The sequence below is a fragment of the Parus major genome, chromosome 15, assembly GCF_001522545.3.
Source record: "Parus major isolate Abel chromosome 15, Parus_major1.1, whole genome shotgun sequence".
Taxonomy (NCBI): Eukaryota; Metazoa; Chordata; class Aves; order Passeriformes; family Paridae; genus Parus; species Parus major.
The window spans coordinates 2,200,066-2,215,990 of NC_031784.1; the positions used below are offsets into that span (position 1 = coordinate 2,200,066).

The following is a 15,925-nucleotide window of genomic DNA, read 5'->3' on the forward strand; positions in this document are numbered from 1 at the left end:
GCAGCAGCCGCCGCCCCTCACGGGAGCTCGTTCCCCTCAGCACGGGCGGCCCCTCACGAGCGCAGGGTCGCCGGGGCACCGCCCGTCCCTCACACGGCCGCTCTTCCCTCAGCACCGGCCGCTCGCTCCCCTCAGGTCCCGCCGCCCCTCACGGGCGCTGCTGCCCCCCGGCACCGGCCGCCCCTCAGAGCCGCTCGTTCCCCTCAGCACAGCCCGAGCCAGGGAAAAGGGTACGGACAAACACAGGGCCCGCTCGGCACAGCGCAAACGAGGCTTTATTGGGAATTCGTATGAAACAAGTGCAAAATTTAATTTGTGCTGTTCGTATGGCACAGATGTTAAAATATCATGGCAATATCCCCAATTTCAGACTGATACAAAAATAATATAAAACGACCCCTGTCCACCTATGCGGTATAAATTAGGTTCTACAATATCAGGGAATGCGGTTTGTGTATCTTTACAGCCAAACAAACAGGGATCGAGACCAATTCTTTATTCCATGTGCAAAAGTTATTCCTCGCTACAGGGGGAAAAAAAGAGGAGTAATACTTCTAATCCTGCCTTCTTCCATAACATTAAATATAAATATAAATATCAGTGTGGCTTCCAAAAGCTTGAAGTATTAACTCCAGGCAGAACCCAGAATAAACAGATAACAATTTCAGTGCAATTTTAAATACGGCCAAAAAAGAGCACATTGCATTGGTGTGTATAAATTTACATTTCATAATCATCCTGGAATACAGACTGAAAACAGACATTGCTTGTATTGCATTGTTGAATGGTTCCCAAAGTGCACAAGATGCAGCGGGGTTATGTGATTAGTAATGAATGTTTAATATAATGAAGAGTCTTTCAGATAACTTAAAAATAACCATTCAAGAAAATAAAGAGACTCAAAAAAAAAAGTCTACATGGGTTTCAGGACAAGCAGTAACAACTTTTTTTTTTTTTTTAAAGAATAAAATTAATTTACAACATTAGTTTATGAAGAAAAGTGTACATTTTATATCTATATATTTTACAAGATGCTCCAGATCTGCTATGTCTTTCTAGAGGAGGTATGCTTTACAGAATTGTTTGGCTGCGTTATAAGGCAATCAGTGAAAACCACTTTGTTCCACAAGAAACCATTCATAGGCAAGATCCAATCACGCAGTTATTCGCAGACAATTCCAAACATTTCTGCAGCCAAATTATAATGCACCATCTTTATTAAAATTTAAAGAAATGTGCTTAAAAGAGAAAGGCGTAAACTTGTATCCTCCACCAGAATAGAATTTGTTTTGAAATTCCACCCTGAAACGAGACAAAAAAACAGAATCTGTACATGAATCCAAAATTAGCTGTCAAGGGACAGAACTGTGCAACCCAAGAAGCTGAATAAAACCAACTCCAATCCTCTCACTTGTTTTGTGCAGCTATTTAACCTTTCCATCGCAGTCCCAGGCTAGCTTTATGTTTCTCAGGAGACCCACACACACTAAACTGGGCTGTAATGGCTCATTCCTTACTCCTGGCTCACTGAGTTCTAGTCAATTGTTTTGCAAACATGCAATATCATCAGGACAACCTGTCATGTATGCAGCTGTACCTCCTGTCTTGCAAATTTCATCAGATTTCAAAGCAAACATGCTCTGAATCCACTCCAAAGTGCAGAGCTTGTAAGAGCAAGATTAAAAAAAGGATTAAAATACTTAAGGGTTGGCAGCCCCAGTCACTAATAAATGAACTGAAACCATATAGTGAGATAACCAGACTCGAAAATTAAAAATACTTAACCAAGTTATTAATATTCTACATTATGAAAAGTACAAATCAAATGTACTTATATTTTGTGAATGTGGTTGAAGTTAAAATGTATCATAAGCCAATATAATATTTGAATCTACTGAAAATATTCCAGAGGAACAATCAAATCCAACTAACAAGCCATTTCTTTACTATAACTAAATAAATGTATTTCAGTAGCAATGAGGCTGTTGAATTATACACTTTCCCTTTTTAATAAGACACCTAAAATTTTGCCATAAAAATTCCTCTTAAAGGAGCCAATACATGCTGAAGTAGAATATAGAAAAAAATGAGCGTACCAGTGAAGTCGTATTGCATGGAGAAAAGCAGAAAGCCCCTCCATGACCAGCAGAATAAAAACTGTCAGCACAGCAAAGAATGCCAGAACAGGGATTAGCAGCAAGACACCGAACTTTGTATCCACACGGAGACCCATCCTCAACACCATCTGCCACAGAATTTCTGATAACTCTAATAAAAACCAGAAAGTTGCCATAATTAATGTTGGTACTGAGTATCTTCACCCACTGAGCCATTCTGACCTGTTCATTTAACCAATATAAGAGCATCTGCTGAACATGGGAGCTATAAGCAATTCCCCTCTCCAGAGGGCTGCCCCCATCCCCTCAAATGTTTAAAGATACACCTCAGTGTCAAAATCAGATCTACTGAGTGGAATATTTTACATAAAGTCACAGCTTTAGTTTGGAGGCCTCCAGAGGTCATGGTTAGTTGAAATAGGGATTTTTATCTTTAAATTAAGAAAAAGTGTATTTCATAGTAGTATCACTTGAACAGGCCAGCCTCCCTCTAACAGCATTAAAAATACAGATGTAGGGAAAAAAAAAAATCAAAAAATATTAAAAAACCCACCCCCACTTACGTGCATGAGCAAGACTCAATGCCCAGAGTCTCAGGTATGAGGCTGTGTTAGAGATGCATCCCAGACAGTATTCAATGGTATGAATTGCTTGATTCATAAAAACATCTGCCAAGTTCAGCTAAAAGATAAAAATACATTTGTATTAATTTTAACAACAAAGAGAACAAAACAGAAGAGATCAAAAACATTCACCTGCAAATCCTTCCCACATGGAAGAAGAATTCCATTGAAGGGTAATAAATTGATTTTATATCAGGAAAAAAAGTGTGCCATGTAGAAGATCCTTATTACAAAGATAACTTAAAAAAAATCAGATGCTACAGTTTTCCAGTATTACCTTTTTGATAGATAAAAGCAAATGCAATTTATGTTTTCCACAAGGAATATTATTTATTATTTGAAAACTTTAAGTACTATAACCAGTCATGGTTCTAATTCCCATTCTATTGAGGTTCTAGTTCTAAATCTACACTATCAATTTTTTCATCTTTAACAGCAGGGGTAATTATCAGCAATGCTACTGATAGAAATTAATACATTAATACTGTAGGTTCTAAATATAAATAATTGTTACTAATGAAGAGTTTCAAAGCTGATAGAACTGAAAATTTCAACACTTACTTGGTCTGAACACTGTATTTCAACACTTACTTTGTATAAGACACTTTTTTTGAGCAAGTAATTCTTGTATTTTTTATCCACCACAACAAGTGTCTACTACCCCAGTGAGATGAGAACTATACATATTCTCCACATTAGGAAACTGAAGCAATTCTCTGTCTTTCAATTCACATGGAATCACTGGAATCTGCCCAGACCTTTAAAAATTTGTCCAAATTAAACAGAGGCAGTGGGTGGGGAATAGGAATGCTGCCCATGTCCCCCAGCCCCCATGAGCAATAATCCTCATCACAAGATGTAATTTGCAGACATAGAAAGACTTTTGTCCAGATTAAAAGCCAAGATTAATTAACTGGGCAGTCACTGCCTTGCCTCAAGTTTAAGAATCCAGAAAACTAGACAAAGTTTTTATCCCACTCTTCAGTACAAGAAAACCTGTACTCCTAGATGCAGAGTCTCAATTGCAAATAAAACACTCTTTCTGTTTTCAACGACAGATAGGTTGTGTTTTACTGTAACAGTCTGAAAATACCAAAAAACAATGATAAAATAGCAACAATTAACTATAAGAAAACTGCTTTTGGACACCAAGTTCTTTGTAAAGGCTCAGCTGAGTTTCTTCAAAACTTCTCAGAACGCAGTGTACAGGTTATCTATTGATTGTTCGCTTCTAATTTGTTTTTAAGAACATACAAACCAGAGATTAAGTGAAAACATTACCTCCTCTGCATCCCCCTCCCTGTGCCCGCTGTCTGAATGACTGACTCCTTCTTCGAGATCATGACATGACAGGAGACAAAGCTCTTCTTCACTTTCTTTTCGGATAAGCTTGTAGCCACTCTACAAAATGGGAATGTGTTGTGTCTTCAAGCAGGCTGCCACTGTCATTTTTTAAGTTTACTTAAAGTAGTCACAGGCAAAGGCAAAAAAATTTAGAGGAACAAAGTACTACTATGTGTTTCAGTCCAAAACTGTCCAAAATTGAGCAGAAACTGCTAAGACAAGGAGTAATGGGCTTATTTAGGTTAGATATATAGAGATAAGTTCTTTCCTATGAGGGTGGTGAGGCCCTGGCAGTTTGCCCAGAGAAGCTGTGGCTACCCCATCCCTGGAAGTGTCCAAAGCAAGGCTGGAGGGGCTTGGAGCAAGCTGGGATAGTGGGAGGTGTCCCTGCCTATCACAGAGAATGGAATGAGATGAGCTTTAAGTTCCCATCCAACCCAATCCATTCCATGAAATACCCAGTAAGGACATACCCTGTGCAGTAAAACAGCAGCTGAACTCTACACTGAGGAAATGTGTGTCTTTCAGTACTTACCCTGTACATTCTTATGCCTTGGCCTCCACTGTGCAACCAGTAGAGATAAAGTGGTTTACCAAGCAGCATTACAGGAACACAAAAAAAAGCAACACAAAGTAAAAACTTCTGCAGAGGAATCTGTTGGGGGGGGAAGGAAAATCAGATTAGATCACAAAATCCAAAGTAGGAAAAGCCCTCCCTTTTTCCTTTAAAGTATTATCTGCATAAGGAACACAGGATTCCCCAAAAGCTTGGAAGAGCATTACTCACCTGGCCACTGAAGAAGCTCTTTGTTTCACTACCAGGAAACAGGAACATGTTAATAAACTGTATCAGAATACTGGGGGCAACTGCAGAGTCCTCTGCAGAGTACGCCAACCATTTAAAGAAGATCAAGAACACCAGGTAGCCAAATATGCACAACATGAATAGAAGTTGAGGAATAAAAACCAAATAAATATTATAGGTCTTCTTGAAATGCCTGAAAAATTGAAATGGAGAAAAAAATAAAAGTTTTACCAACACAGCCCAAATATGATTTCAATAAAATAAGTGACTTTTAAACAGCAAGACTGAGATTACAATCCAAAACTGATTTCCTTTTCTTCAGTGAAATTTTACCAGGTATTTTAGTGGAAACAAAAACTGTAAGAGGCACATAACTGTATTTACCAATAAGTGAAATGAAAGTCTTGTATTAATGTGTTTTGGGATTTTTTAACACAGTACTGAACCATCATCTTACATATGTGACAACTTCTCCATTATTGTCTTTTTTTAAGAACAATTTTCACAGTTACTCTTTTTCTCTTCTCAAAAAATAATTCCAGTTTCACTTACAAGACTAAGAGAATTATGTTATAATTCCAGACTTGACAAAAAAATAGTGTTGGTATTATTTTAACTTCTTGTACTTACAAGTGGTTAAACAGCCCCAATACAACTCCAAATGTCATGTGAGTCACTCCAAAGATCACAGACATTTTCATTTTGAACGAATTTAAAAAAGTGAGACGGTTGCTTGCCAAATTCCATATCTAAAGAAGAAAACACCAAACCAGCATTGAAGAACAACATAACAGAAAGAATAAACCACAAGTGGATAATTAGAAAGAATGAAACTAACCGGATCAATTCCAAAGGGATAAACTCCATTGTAGACACCAGAAACATTTGGATCCAGCACTAAATATCGATTAGATTTCAGGTCCTCAAGGCTGCAGTGAAAGAAAAACACACTCAGATTTGACACTTGAAACATAATGACAACATACTTCCAGTTCTGCAGGACACTGCTCCTGCTTTCCTTTACCTAAGCCACCCTCTGTCATGGTTTGAAAGGATTTCGAAGCATAAAAATCCTGACTAAAACAAACAATAGCAACATAAAACACCTAGAATCTCACAATCTGGGCTTGATTCACAATCACTACCCTCCAAAACAAAGTTTATGGATTTTATTCCACAATCCCCTAAAACTCAAAGTTTTATTTCAAAAGTTCACAGTTTGCTTTTGCATAAAATTCACTGTCAAACACCCAAAGAATAATTGCTACCTTTTTTCCCTTTTGCATTTGGAGAAGTTTCTACAAAATTTTTACATAGTTTTTCATTACCACAGCACACACAACCCATTCAAATTTTAACCAATGCCAGTGGTCTTGATTATTTGAAGCCACATCCTGTTTTGTAAGGCACTCAGTGTGCAAAGCAAGCTGTGAACATTTATATACCAAAGGGTCGTGATACCTCAAATTAATGAGGTTATCCCACTCTGAGAAAAAGTAGATTTGACAATTCACATAGACTATTTTCTTTTTTTTTTTACTGTCAAGAAAAGCTGTGCAGAGACTAATGATTGGAAGGTAATTAATTTACTTCATTAATAGTTAATCCCTTTCAGTAGAGGCTAATGCTACTCAAATATTCATTCCAGAAGCATGACCTAGGACAAATAAATCCAAAACTAGACCTGTGTTTTCTATTTCTCTGAAAATCTTTATATAGACACACACAAATGGAAAATATAAACTAAAACATCAATGTAAAGGCAAACCATAACAGGATAGTTAAACATGTGAACAAAAAGGTTAAACTGCTGCAGGAAATATATCTCTGGCGTAATGGTATAGCAAACATGCTGCTCACCTCCAAACCTTCCGTTCAAACATTGCTGAAACACTCCATCCAGATCCAAATATATTTATTGACTTTGAAAAGCAGTCATTATAGATCAATCCAGTGTATATAGAAAACAGCCCCATTAACAATATCACATATCGGCCTTCAAATACCATTTTCATTATCTGTCAGTATTGGGGAAAAAGAAAAAGTAGCGAATATTATCTGTTATGTGAGCAAAGGTTAGCTAGATATGTCTAAAAGAACCACATTTTTGGACACATAAAGACTTGTAAAAACTAAAACTTATTTGTGAACAGTCATTAAGGAATATGAGCTCCCATGGCACACACAGACTTTTATCACCTGCGTCCTTACATTAAGGAAGGTTTAAGCCACTCTTTAAGCCACTTCCTTCCTGGGATTACTTTACAAGAAACTACATATTTGCAGGCATTCTTAATGAACATAATTCTAATGATGCAGGTGTTCCTGCATTCCAACCAGTATGATTAAAAAATTGAAGTGAAGTTGAATAAATTTCAAACTACAATTCTTTTTATAAACAATAAAAGGTGATATTTGAAAAATAATTTTCTCCTCAAGTTGTCACTGTAATGACATTCTGTAAAACACATCACTGAGTAGCCCTGGTGGAATGAAAGACAAGCTTAAAAGCATCAATTAATTTTTTCTAAGTATTTCATTACAACTTGATTATTTCTGCTCTTTCAAGGAAAGTGAATAGTTTAAATATTACATTAATCTCAAGGAATATGCAGGCTTTAAAAACAGAAAATCCTAAAAGAATGGAAAAACCCCTAATTAAATACCCATGCAAAAAACAGTGACTGTTCAAATGATCTGGCTGGATGGGAAGTAAATAATTTGTAATTCCTTTTACCTCATATTGCACTCTTTTTAACCTAGGGTGGTTTTCATACAGTATTGTCAGGAGTGCAAATATGAACATGAGCAGCCCGTGCCCGAAGTCTCCAAACATGACCGCGAACAAGAAGGGAAAAGTGATGATGGTATAGAGAGCTGCAAGGGTAACACAGCAGATTTCAGGCACAGCACAACAGATGATGTTCTGTCTGCATTATCCCCAAGCAATCCCCTACTTAAATCTCTCAAAGTTTTTAAGTTTGAAAGATATTTCATCCCCTACTCATAGACCTTTCCCCAACACTGTAAATTTAACTCAGTTTAAAGTTTGGTTGTTGTGTAGCAATGATAACTTCACAGTTGAGCAGCAGCTGACAATTCTGAGGATAATAATATGAGCCCAGGAAATAAAACACAACCAAGCAGTCCTTCCTCTGGGGCTATTTCAGGTCTGTACTATAAGGTATATTCACCTGTGCAGAATGACACAGTCAACATAGCTACAAGTACATATTAAAGTGGGTTATACAACAAGCTGGATTTTTCAAGTGATGAGCTCCACACTTTAGTAAGATCAATTACCATTACCAGTTTTCTTTTTTTTTCCCCTAAGTATCTTCCTTACCCAAAATAACACACATAAAAGAAAAATTATACAGCTATTACCACTACCTTTCATGCTAAGATAACTCCACAAAACCAAATCCCATCTTGCTGCTTGGAGCACTGTTTGCACTTTTGACGAGCTACTGAAATTTTAAAACAGCTACTAACAAGCAGTATGATTGTCACCAATTGGCCTTTGCCAGTGTCCAATTCAGCAAGGTATCAAGGCAAGCAGCAATGACAGCACAGCTCAGCTTTCAGAAGGACCAACCTGGATTGACTTCCCCATAGCTTCCAACTCCATAAGCATCAACAATGTTCTGGAACCCTGAGGTGAATTTATTGGTACGTATCAAAGTTGGAGGAGGTTGTGTTGTTGGGATGGTATTCATGAATGATGAAATTGCAGCTCCACTCTTCCTCTAATTACAGACAGAAGATACACTTGTGTAAGACTTCTGTTAATCTAATCAAAGTGAAAACATTTGCTCTATCAGCAGTTTCACTGATCCAAAAATAACATTAAATTAAGCCCCAAGTTTAACATTTACCCCTTTATACCCCCTCTAAAAACAGATTATGCACAATGTTCTACTTCTTCATATCAAGTATCAGATGAGACTTGTCAGTAACAATATTATAAAACAAAGATCAGTTGCTACAAATTTTCTCCCATAAAATAAAAACCAATGCAAGGGAACTGGCACCTTCTGCATGACTGTAAAGAGCACTGTGGGCCCAGCTGGACTCAGGTCCAATACAGAAGTTATTCAAGGGAAAAAAAACACTACACACAACACTAAATAAAGGCTCTGCTTATAAAACAACTATTTTATACAGAGACCCACATCTGTCTGTGGCTACTTTCAGCCTATTGTTAATAATTATTTTCTTTCCTTATGCATATAGTTAGTTCAAGATAAAATCTTTAACAACAGTGAGTATTCAGGTGACTTACCGAGCCTTCCTCCAATGCATGGCGCAGTTTGTGGAGATCAGCCAATGGACACCAAACCTCAGCAATTAAACATTTATTTGTGACATCAAAACTGCACAGGTTAAGGACGTGGTAAATGGCTTTCATCTTCTTCACTTGGATAACCCAAGTATAGATGGATTCCGAGGCTTTATACAAGACCTGGCGCAAGTATTCCTCAGTTTTATTCAGCACCTTTGTTTGAGAAAAAACCAAAGATGTCACTGAGAATGTGACAGTGGCTGTGCTGATCACAGCAAGAGCACCTCGTACGTGTCCAGTGCTGGGCCATGTTCTTAGGAGGGCAAGCAAACCTCTGCTGAGAACAGAAGGCAATGCCACGTGCTGTGAGGTTTAACCGATATGTGCAACATGAGACCAGGAACACAACTTACTGTCTCATCAGCTCCAAAGCTGTATGTATGTTAGAAATCATATTTAACACTGTGATTCATCAAATTATTTCCTAGGGTGCAACAGCTCCAGCAAAAGGAAATCTGTTCTTTACTCACAGTTTCAAGATCCTGAATACGAACATTGAGTCCTTCGACCACGGCCTGGCGCTCCTCGGTGGTGTCGGGGTAGGGGTACACGTGACAGCGATAGCTGCAGGAACACAGGGCTGTGTTAAATGACCAAACTCCACCAAAAAACATCACCCAACCCCCTGCCACAGCCAAATTTGCAACATCACTAAATAAGCACAGAACAGATTCAACTCAGAGGCACTATTTTGCCTGTACTTGGTGAAGACCGCAAGCAAAATGACTCATATATTTATTTGTACACTTCGTAATTATACAGCTGGATGCAATAAGGGGAGAAACAAATTTAACATAAAAAACGTTGTCTAAAAATCAATATTTACAAGAAAGGGGTGCAGGAGAAAAACCAACTAGAAAATACCCCAGGTATAAAGGAATGTACATAGATTTACTTCTTACCAGTCACAAATCTTCTTAACTTTTTGACCAATTTGTTCACCCCAATAGGATACTAAAAAAACAGCCCACTTTGTGGTTTCACCCTAAAAAACAACAAAAAAGTAAAGCTGATGAATTATATTTTAACTAGCAATTCCACTGTGACATAATTATACAGATAAGTAATAAAACTGTGTTAGTAGCATTAATCTTCCATCTGTTAGTGAACATAAAACAATAAAATTCAACTGTGTCAATATCTCTTTTTTTAATATTAGAGAAAAACAGGAAAAGTTTCCACTGAAAATCAAAGACATTATATTTTACTATCTCAGAATTCTTAGTAAGAAAAGAGTATTTTAAAAAGGTAACAAATTAGAATTTAAGGGGGAAAAAAAAGCAACAGATTAGGCTGCCATAACTGATTTTAAAAAATTAATTTTGTAAGTTCACATTAAAAACTACACAGAAAACTAGCTGTACTTGACTCTTTCTTAGCTACTGAATGAACAAGTGAAATGGCTATTAAAAGGCAATGTACTGTGCAGACCTAGTTAATAAATATCCAAGCAGCCATTTCTGCCACGTATTTTGACCAAGGTGGCCAATCATAAAATCATCACTATTCCACAATGAAGTTCCTCAAGCTGAACCATGACCAATTAATTGGCACTTCTACAACCTTGAATTTTAAAATCTTACAAATTCTAATACTCCAAAACAGTTTTTCCTCTAAGGACACTGGGAAATCATTTCCATTTACTGCAGACAGACCTGAGCAGCAATTCTTCCAAATCATATGGAAAGTACAAATGAAATAAACTGATCATTACAATGTTTACTCACTGTATCTGGATCTTCCAGAGCCTCATCCAGCTCTGCATAGGTAAGAAAGGGATAGCCTTTACAGACCCTCCACAGCATTTTTTCAAATGCTTCAATCTTTGAAATGTGAACTAACCCAGATATGAATCTAGGAAAAGGAAAAATTTGAAATAGAAGATAAAATTTACAAGAAAAAAATTTGAAACTCAACATACATCACCACAATAATTTAGTATCTGCCATGGCTAGGGAAGGAAGCATCACCATGAACTGGAAGTAACTGGAATAGAAAATACCAGCTAGTATATAAAACTATTTGCAAAATAAACAGACTACAGACCTGAGCACACAACTAGAATTACTTCTAATTAATTATTTCTGTGACAATGAGGTTATTTCTTTCTTCTTGGAAGACACCCTCTTGTAACAATGCCATAGATAGCAGTATGCATTCAGCATTTCAAAAGCAACACAATTAATGTTACATTTACAACTGACACCAACAGGTGATTAAAACACTGTGTTTATCACAGAAAAAGAGTTTAAACAATAGAAGGAAGTATTGATTTAGAGATTTTCCTTTACACACATGCTTGGTTTGATGGAAGCTTGTAACAGCTTTTTTGGGCGCTGTCCTGTTTATCTCTTGAAATAATCTGAGTTTGTTACAAAGGTACACTGGGGCCAGGCTCCTGTCCTGTCTAGAACTGTTTGGCACACCTAAAATCACTACAGGCCATCTTTTAAGAGAACAACCAATTCTTTACAACCCCTCATCAAGCATTTCTGAAACAGCACATGCCATACCCACCCCAGTGAGGTACTCAGTCTGTGCGTGCGGTTTAAATCCACCAATGGCTCATTTTCCACAGAAGAAAATTCTTCAAAATTTCCATGTAAATAGGATTCATGCTAGAAAATTAAAATAATAAAAAAACCCAAAAAACATTAATTGCTTTCAGGAAAATAAACCACTCTCGTTCCATTATTATCCTAAAGAAAAAAAGATAATCAAGTAAATGGTTTAATTAAAAATAAAAACCTCATTTCTGTGTTCAATTCAGGCAACAGAGAGATCCTGGATCTCAAGTGCACTGCTCTTAACAATTATAGCGCTGCAAAATTACACTGTAAATTTCTTAGCACAATTTATGCACCAAATTACACAATTACACCTTCATTTTCAAACAATTCAATGGGGAAAAACACAAAAATGCCACATGACAACAATCCCTGCCAAACACCCCAAGCAATACCTCAGGTGTTCTCCTGACAAAATTCTGTGTGATCTGTAACATGTACTTGTATTCTGTCAATTCAAGCAAGTTTTTCCTCAATTTTCCTTTGTTTTTAGTTACTTCCCTCAATTCTGTCTCCAACTTCTGCAGCTGTTCCTAAGACACGGAGTAAAGAAAAGACACAGCATTAGTTACAGGATTTTGGAGCATGCATTTTCAACATATAATAATTTGACACAGTGACAGGAGTTTCCCATTGCTTAATTAACTAAAGGTTTTATCTCTAGTCTGCCAAGAATTGCTTTGTATTGAGTATACTTGATCCTCCAATGGCATCTGTTGAGCCTACTGCTCTGCCCCTAATTTGTGTCAAAATAATGCAGACCTGGAAGTAGAACTGCAGATAGCACAGGGTGGAAGATACCCATTTATTCTTTTAATACAATTACAACAAAACAGAATTTTACTCAAAATTAGATGTGTTTTACAAACTTCTAATTGAACACAACACCAGAAAAAGCATTCAGAGAAAGCAGCACCACGTTTTGCTGTATGACCAGCACCTGCAGAGCCTTGGGCAAGTAAAACTCCAACACACCTGGAAATTTTGGATGCACAAAGAGCCTTAGGTAAGTACCAAAGCAATAAATGAGGCTGAGGGACTACATCTACAGATAATCTGCCTGGAACAGTGTGATGTGCTAATGCATCAAAATACAATGGATGACTACTGCACGCTCCCTGAGTTTGCTTTGACCCTTTCACAGGAATTGTGTGTTACTACCAAAACCTCACTGGCAGCAAGGAATCAGACAAAAAGGAAAACAGCAAATATTTAGTGGAAGTTACCTGGATTTCTAAAATGTGTTTCAGCAAGGGGGCAGGAGGAGCAACATCTCCTTCAGGAAGTGGAATATCTGCTTTTTTAATTTCTTGTACTAAATACCCTGGAGTGAGAAGAAAAACAGAATCAGAATGGAAATTGCATTTCCTACACTTCCCAGACTGCTGCAGAGTTGACCTTCAGCTGCTCTTGATGGTGCTAATCACACTGCAGCATCAAGCCCTGGCTGTTTTATTCACACGCTTTAGCAACAATGCACACACAAGAAGTCTTCAAAAAACAAGAACTTAAAGAGTGGTGGGGATAAAACACACAAACTATTACTGCCTTGGAAGTCTGCAGAAGCAAGCAAACTTCAGAGCCTTCCCTTTCCCAACAAGTATTTTCTAAGAAGCTTTTACCATTTCACAGAACCTCTTTGTTGCTGCACTGTGTCACTTTCTACTAATGGTGCAATTGTGTATCACTTCTGCCAGAAACAGTCGTGCTGCTCACTGATCCATGTTTGGCATAAAAAGTGTTCAAACAAAGCAGCTTAAGCAACCTTGACAACAAATGCAATTCACATTGGGCAGGGGGACTGCCAAAATAGCTGCTGGCACGACCAGCACATGCCTCTGATGAGAGATTCCAATCAAAGGAATCCTTCAATTGCAACTTTTCCTCAGGATACCCTGAAGACATCTGCATGTTGGCTGTAATGCTCTGCATACCCTTCTCTATTCATTAACTACCATGAAAATACAATCATTAATGACTTGAAGTTTTTTTGAGGGTGCCTGGACAATCAACAGTATTGAGTTATACAACATGAAAAGACAGGGTATATCTTACAGTCAAGGAGATATCCACAATAAAACTTCCCTTCTCCTTGCAGAGTTTTAAGTAGCAAACACTGAAACAGCCTCATCTATTTATCAGCAACACATTAGCAACGGTTCTTTACCTCTGTGCATAAAATATTATAATATATTTAGTGTAAGTAAATTTCACAGCTTACAGAACCTGGGAAGGATAAAAAAACCTGTAGCTGAAACATTCAAAGTAGTGTCACTCTGGTAATGCCACAGGTGAGAAACTGCAGACATGACAATAAAGCTCACCAAGTATTCTTTCCATTTCTTCACATTTCTTCACTTCATTCACATATTTTCTCTGAAACACACTTACATTTGGGTTAAGCTGAAGAAGAAGGACAAAATGCATATTAGGGATTCGAAATAGTAACCTCCCCTAAAAAACCACAGCTGTTCCTTCAACTTCCTGGAGACAATCTCCATGAGCTCTGTGCTCTAAGTGCATTTCAGTTGAGAAGGCGCAAAAACCTAAAAAGATTACAGTCTTCAAATAGCAAAGTCGGCTTTATTAAGGCAGAATTATCCATGCCATTGGCTAGTTTTAATCAAACAACAAAATAACAAGGTCTACTGGAGAAACCATTCCCAATGTTATTTCAACAGTTTTAAAATGTTGCTTAATGACTTCAAATTAACAAACCATTTTAAAAATTGTTGTGATGCATTCCCACAGTCTGTTTGAAACATTACATTTTACATACATACCCATAATACGAACATGCAATATTTCTGACTTGTTATCCAGCTATTAAATCAGAACTACTAATGTATTATTTCTAAAATAATGGTGTATCAGGTAACTGGAATGACATCAGAACGTTAAGCATGTAACCATTCTTACAGATCTGCCTCCTCTTCCCTGCCATATTTACTACCTAGCTGTTAATTTAAGTCTTCCCAGCTTTCCCTGCAACGATTTTGCAAGCTACATTTCTAACATATATTTGATATGAAGGCATTCCAAGTTTCAGTCAGCCAGGAAGGAGCACATAATTATGATGAGACAAGGCAAAGACGAGGCTAATTACTGCCCAGCCCAACTTTATGTTAGGCAGGCTGGGAGTTTCCTCCAAGGCCAAATATCCCTCCAGGAACAGGAACCTGTGATCAATAAACCCACAGAGCAGGTGTTTCTCTCGGTCTGTCAGTGGGGTGGATGGATGCATCAGCTGCACACACACGCTCAGGCTGAAGGCAATGAGGCTGCAGGTGGATCGGGGGCTCTCCCGTGGGATCTCGCTGCAAATAACCTCAAGTTTAAGCTACTTCTGTGAGAAAAGTGGGATGCAGCCATGCCAAAGCATTCTCCCCGAGAGTGCCGGGGAGGCCGGGGCTCCACACTGACCTCCCATCTCTCATCCCACCCACCTGGGCTCCGGTGCCACCTCTCTGGGTGACCCTGCCTTGCCCAGGGGTTGGACCGGACAATCTCCAGAGATCCCTTCCAACCCTAACAATTCTGTGAGGCTGCCTTCAGGGACGGGCCACACACCTGCCTGTCAGAGCCGGGCAAAGACGGGAATAAAAGCAATTTCCACCGTCCCACCGGGGCCAAGCCCACACCTCCCGGACAGCGGCCCCGGGCCCGGCTCGGCCCCTCAGCGTCCCCGCGCTGTCCCAGAGCGCCCCGGCGGTACTCACGTCTCGGAACTCGGCCAGGCCGCACTCGCCCACCTCGCTGAGGCACTCGTAGGCCGAGCCGCTCTGCAGGAAGAGCTGCGCCAGACACACGGGCTCGCCGCGGAACAGCGAGCCCATGGCGGCGGCGCGGCCCGGGGCTCCCGGCGCGGGGGCTCAGCGCGGCCCGGGGGCGGCCATGGCGGGGCGGAGCGGGGCGGGAGCGGACCCGAGCGGGGCGGGGCGGACCCGAGCGGGGCGGGGCGGACCCGAGCGGGGCGGGGCGAGCCCGGCCGCTGCTTCCGGGACCGGGAACGAGCGTAGAACGCGGCCCCAACCGGCGGAGAGGCGGGCCGGGCTTGGGCGCTGCCGGGAACGGCGAGCGGCGCGCTGGCAGCCGCTGAGAGGGGAAAATGCAGGAGTGAGAGA

The 15,925-nt window shown here is 39.3% G+C and overlaps 1 protein-coding gene across 2 annotated transcripts; it reads right to left on the minus strand.

Moving 5' to 3' along the window:
• Nucleotides 1-252: 252 nt before the first annotated feature.
• ATP6V0A2 (ATPase H+ transporting V0 subunit a2) lies at nt 253-15,703 on the minus strand. 2 transcript variants are annotated; one of them, XM_015644385.3, is made up of 20 exons: nt 15,521-15,703; nt 14,126-14,204; nt 13,028-13,125; nt 12,197-12,334; nt 11,752-11,852; nt 10,962-11,088; nt 10,137-10,219; nt 9,705-9,798; nt 9,175-9,387; nt 8,488-8,638; nt 7,627-7,766; nt 6,750-6,907; nt 5,728-5,818; nt 5,520-5,638; nt 4,872-5,082; nt 4,620-4,739; nt 4,022-4,141; nt 2,681-2,798; nt 2,097-2,268; nt 253-1,302 (listed from the first exon to the last, which is right to left on the minus strand). In XM_015644385.3, exons 1-20 carry the CDS (start codon nt 15,635-15,637, stop codon nt 1,200-1,202), a joined length of 2,553 nt encoding a protein of 850 aa, XP_015499871.1. In that variant the 5' UTR covers nt 15,638-15,703; the 3' UTR covers nt 253-1,199. The 2 variants fall into 2 exon arrangements, with proteins under 2 accessions (XP_015499871.1, XP_033374053.1); XM_033518162.1 differs by lacking the exon at nt 4,022-4,141.
• Nucleotides 15,704-15,925: the final 222 nt, after the last annotated feature.